Source organism: Tursiops truncatus, chromosome X (genome assembly GCF_011762595.2).
Source record: "Tursiops truncatus isolate mTurTru1 chromosome X, mTurTru1.mat.Y, whole genome shotgun sequence".
NCBI classification, from domain to species: Eukaryota; Metazoa; Chordata; class Mammalia; order Artiodactyla; family Delphinidae; genus Tursiops; species Tursiops truncatus.
This window is the reverse complement of record NC_047055.1, coordinates 65,489,769-65,495,055: the sequence shown is the minus strand read 5'-3', so window position 1 is coordinate 65,495,055 and position 5,287 is coordinate 65,489,769. Positions and strand designations below refer to the sequence as shown.

The window sequence follows — 5,287 nt, the reverse complement described above, 5'->3', positions numbered from 1 at the left end:
TATACAAAGTGAAAGAATTGTACTCAACACACACCGCCAAGATTCTACAATCAACAATTTGTTAAATTTGCTTTATCACATATTTATCTACATATTAATAATTCTTTTTACTGTTCTTGCAAGTTTCCTCATAACTTGAAATCATTTCAAAATTAAAAGTTAAACGAATTAGTAGGTAGTAATAGGAAAAAAATTAAAGAAATGAAGGAAGTTTGGAGGGAACAGAAAGTACTGCTAGTGTGGAGCGAGATACAAGCTCAGTCCTCTAAAACACTATCTTGAAGCTGGTGCCTTTGATGTCTCAGTCTGAGATCAATGTCTCAGCTCTCCTCTATAGATCCCTAAACCTTGCTTCGAGGCCAGGGATTCTCTCATTGTTACGTAAATACCTTGGTATGTCATTTACAAAGTGTAAAACTTCGTTTCCCACAAGGCGTTTATCCTTCCGTGCTGTAAAGAGGACAAATTCTATAGGTTTTTTACAGATCTCGCGAGATTCATCAAATCTCTTTAACGAGCTCAGCAGGAAGCCATTTTGTTTCTCAGGGCGCTTTGCAAGGGTACTAGAGGTGAAATTGCAGGAAGTCAGCAGCTGCAGTTGCCGCCGTTCTGTCTTCAGCTTCACGATGTTTCCCTTGGCCAAAAACGCACTAAGTCGTCTCGGAGGTGAGCAAAAATTGTGAGCACATCTTTTCCAACTGCCTTTATCCGTTGTCTTCGTGGTCTTTCGTGCCCCTTCCTTCCATGTGCATCTCGACTTTATTATTCTAAATGCTCTGTCTCCTACTTCACCCCAAGTAATTGGGAAAATGTCCTTAGCATTAGCCTAATCGCTCAGCGTTTGTGTTTGGGTTCCCAGCTCTCTTTTGTTACTGGAGTCATAACCCAGCTCTGCTTTTTTTTTTTTTTTTTTTTTCCGGTAGCCTACGATTTCAAGGGAGACACCTGGTGAACACTTCTCGTTCCTTAAGTAATTCCGTAAACTTTAGCTTTGGGGACAAGTTTACCCGCAAATGGAAGAGCCTCTTCTCCAATTCTTGGTTTCATTGCAGGGAGACAACCTAAATGGTAGCACTGCAGCTTTTATGTTATTTGTGGATTATTAACTAAATAATTGTGGTCATTTTTTTCTTACCTAAAAGTTAAGGTACAGGGAAATTTTGAGACCAGCATTATGTACTGAGAATGCACTAGATTGGAGAGATAAAAGTCATCTCCATACTTGATTTGCACTGAAGGTGACCTTGAGTAACGTGAGCAGTTTTACAATGAAAGTGACCTTAAACAACTACCATTTTGCTTCTTTAGCCATCTTTTTATTTTCTGTTTATGGAGTCATTAGAAGTATTACTAGATTGTGTTCTAAACGCTCAAGCACCTTTGACAATAACCAAAAAATAGTTGTCTGACCGGTTTTTCATATTCCAAAAGCCACATCTATTATCTCTTTCACTTTGGGCAAATGATTTAACCTCTCTCAACTTCATTTTCCTCCTTTGTAAAATAGAGGCTTAGTAAATAATACCTACCTCATAGAGTTGTTGAGGATTATATGAGATTACCAATAGGTGGTAACTGAACCATTTCTTGTCACAGAGAAGAGGTCCAAAGAAGTCCACTTGGGTGACCTGAGTGTTGAGGTCATGAGGTGTTCCAGAATTGCTTGCTTGGTAATCTTATTTTCTTTGCTTTTTGAGCAGGTAGGGCCTTGTACCTCAGGAAAGGGGTTTGGGGGTTGTTATTTTCAATGTGGAATTCACATGCTCACTTTTTAACTGCTCTAGAGCAGATTATATTGGGAAATGTTTGTAAATTTGCTCATCCCAAGTGTGACTAAAGGTGAAAAAAAACTAAGGCACTTAAGCGAAGAAACCATTAAATGGTCAAATAACTATCCTGAAATAACCCATTGTATCACATTATATCAAATAACCCATTGTATCACATAACCCATTATATTCATAAGTGCTAGTGAATGGGCAACATTGCTGTTTATTTAATACGTTTTTCATTACATACCTTTTGAGGCTCTAAAACAATAAGGACCTGCTACTTAGATTGGAGAGGAAGAAAAAAGCAGCTGGAAATATGCATTTTCCAGTCTTGGCTCTTTCCCAAGCCCCCCAAGTACCTCCAGAGGCAGTTTGAAACTCTTTCTACTAAAATAGCAGTAATAGCAAAGCTTTCATGTTGTCATTCTGCTCAACAGCTTTTACCTCTACCAAAAAAGTGGCCCTCCATGAACCTTTCTAGTTTTACCTCCTGTTACTAATTTATTTACCTTATCCTTCAAACGTAATTTGTTTTCTAGGACACTGGGTTTTCTGTCTCTGCTTTTTTCAGATTTGCCTTTCCCATGCCTATATAACCAAATCCTACCTGCTATTCAAAGTGCTTAGCTAACATTCTGCTTCCTTGTATTATAGTGGTTTGTGTCTTTGTATCTAATAGCCTGGCTACATAACCAAATCCTACCTGCTATTCAAAGTGCTTAGGTAACATTGTACTTCCTTTTATTATAATGGTTTGTGTCTTTGTATCTAATAGCCTCCCCTAGAGTGGAAGTTACCCAAGAACAGGGTCTGTGTCTTACACATTTCCATATACCCCATTTCTTTTAGCATGGTGCTATATTCATTAGTCACTTTTTTAAAAAGTCAAGATTACTCTAGTTTTTGGAGGTTTTGGGGTAATTTTAAGGTCATAAACATTTAGCGTGCTTTAATGATTTTGAGTTTATTTACCCCTTTATGTTGTAAGTTGTTGAGCACTGCTGAGTAAACTTTAGTGAAATTCAAAGTCATAAATACTCAAATTAATGAAGTAGGAGCTAAGTTCAGAGGTTATACAAATACCAATTTGTCATGGATGTTACTGACATCACTTTTTCTTGGTTTTTCCCCTCAACATTTTATTGTGGAAAGTTCCAGACATATCGAAAAGTTGGAAGAATTGTATAATGAATACCCACATACCCACCACATAGATTCTACAACTAACATTTTGCTGTATTTGTTATATCACATATTTATCCATCTGTCAATCTTATTTGTGAAGCATTTCAAAGTATGCTACTTTGCTTTTAGCTGCAATATGTTTTAACATTTTATTATACTGCGTAATACTGTAGAATTAACTTCCTTGGCTTTTGTGAGTGGCAATATCAATTACACATGTTCTCTTTTCCTGATAATTGATAGATATGCTCCCGTATTCTCTTTTCTTTCCCCCTTTAAGTTCGAAGCATTCCGCAAGCAATGGCAAGGCAGAGCCACCAGAAGCGGGCACCTGATTTCCATGACAAATATGGTAATGCTGTATTAGCAAGTGGAGCCACTTTCTGTGTTGCTGTATGGGCATATGTAAGTACTGTTGATTGATAACCTGTTTTAGATGTTTTTTATTCCCATTTATCTCATGTATTCAAAATGTTTTCACACAGTATACATTTCTAGTTAGGAGGGGCTTTAGAGATTTTCTAACGTAATTACCCACCTAGTGCAGGAATTTCTTCCTCAACATTGAGCATTCATCCGTCATCTGTTCTTAACATTTCCAATGACAAGTTGCTTAGTGGATCAAAATGCAGTCTTTTCCATATTGTGTAGCTGGTTGAAAAGATCTTATGTTGAGTTAAAATCTGCCTCCTTCATATTTTACCCATCATTTCATTGCAATACAGAAATTCTGATCACATTTCCATGTATCAGCTGTTAGATATTAGAAGATTCCTATCATGTCTCCTGGATCTTCTCTTTCATATTAAACATTCTTAGTTCTGTTGATCATTTTTTTGTTATATGATTTCCAGGGTTTCACCATCTTGGTCACCTTTCTTTGCTTAATCAACCTTTCTTCTATAGAAGAACTGAGTACAGCATTTCTGATGGATGACATATAAAGTGACTTGCTTTTAATATTTTAGTTTTTTACATCTTCATTTACCAATCTACTTACCAGTCACTGTACTTGCTGGTTAAAAATAGGAGTCTTGAAGTTATAATAAATATATAAACTGATTTTAAAAGATATGAAACAACCCTTGCCTTAATAATCAAAGACTTTATTAATAGGCCTTTTTCATTCTTATTTTGATCTTCCTGAAATCAGATATATTATTAAAATAAGTGTGTGTACTTAATTGGAAGAGTAAACAGATGTTGAACAAATGTGTGATCGGGGGCACTTTTGGAAGTGAAGTGCTACTTGAAGAAGGGATATTATAAAAGTTCTCTTTGGCAGTATTTAGGTAGTCGTGGTTGAGTGCAACAATGTTTTTGAGGATGTAGTATAGAAATGTGATATACAAATTTGAATTAATTAAATGAAATTTAAAATGTAGTTGCTGAGTCACACTAGCTACATCTTAGTTGCTCAATAGCTGTATGTAGCTAGTGGCTAACTGTATTAGACAGTGCAGATATAGAACATTTCCTTCATCTCTGGAAGTTCTACTGAACAGCACTGCTCTAGAGAATTAGGACAGCAATTAGGTTTGGCCTACCTGGAGGGCACTGTATCCCAGGTGACTTTCTGTGTGTTTTTAACCTATAGTGCAGAATACCTTTGCCACTTTAGGAAATACTCTCCAAGGGAGAGTGGGCTCTGGTTTAAACATATAACTGACAGCATTTTAATTCTTACAGACAGCAACACAAATTGGAATAGAATGGAACCTGTCCCCTGTTGGCAGAGTCACCCCAAAGGAATGGAGAGAACAGTGATCATCCCAGCTCGTTTAATACTGAATTGTTTCAAAATCAACTCATAATTGATGCCAAGTAAAAGCATTATGTACCCATTAAAATATGGCATGATTGAAGAAATAAAGTACATTTGAAAACCTCATTGTAGGTTTGTTTGTTTCTTTTGTAAATGAAACCAAGCTTGATCATTTTTATTTATTTAACCTTTGTGTTAATATTAAAGTCAAAACACTGTACAACTCTTGAATAGCTTTTCTCTATTAGGTAGTGTGAAAGGAAAGTTTGGCTGTCACCTAGGAGTCAACTTTATAATAGGCTGAAATTACAGTTAATGAATAACTGATAACAGAGTTATTTTAGGGCATCTATGAGTTTAAAATTTGGTGTCCATATCTTGGTTATACCTACTACTTTCAGCCTCTCATATATGTTTGTTTGTATTTAGAATTGGCGTTAAGTCCTTTGTACTCCTGCCAAGAGAACTTAGGGTGTCACCAGACCCATAGGAAGAGTGGTCCTATCAAATGAACTCCTAGGATGTCTGAAGACTAGCTAGCTCCTTGGCTCCCTTGGTACATTTA

General features: G+C 36.4%; 1 protein-coding gene across 1 annotated transcript; it reads left to right on the top strand.

Annotated features, from left to right (window-relative positions):
• The first annotated feature begins 507 nt into the window (after positions 1-507).
• On the top strand, positions 508-4,848 carry COX7B (cytochrome c oxidase subunit 7B). Its single transcript, XM_004322992.4, has 3 exons — positions 508-666; positions 3,238-3,362; positions 4,647-4,848. The coding sequence occupies exons 1-3, from the start codon at positions 627-629 to the stop codon at positions 4,722-4,724; spliced, it is 243 nt and encodes an 80-aa protein (XP_004323040.1). The 5' UTR covers positions 508-626; the 3' UTR covers positions 4,725-4,848.
• The last annotated feature ends 439 nt before the right edge of the window (positions 4,849-5,287 follow it).

Excerpts from the sequence above, each read along its gene's own strand:
- COX7B (XM_004322992.4), top strand. The coding sequence starts at position 627 with ATGTTTCCCTTGGCCAAAAACGCACTAAGTCGTCTCGGAG. Across the intron at positions 667-3,237 it reads CGCACTAAGTCGTCTCGGAG|TTCGAAGCATTCCGCAAGCA; the intron begins GTGAGCAAAAAT and ends TCCCCCTTTAAG. Across the intron at positions 3,363-4,646 it reads GTGTTGCTGTATGGGCATAT|ACAGCAACACAAATTGGAAT; the intron begins GTAAGTACTGTT and ends TAATTCTTACAG.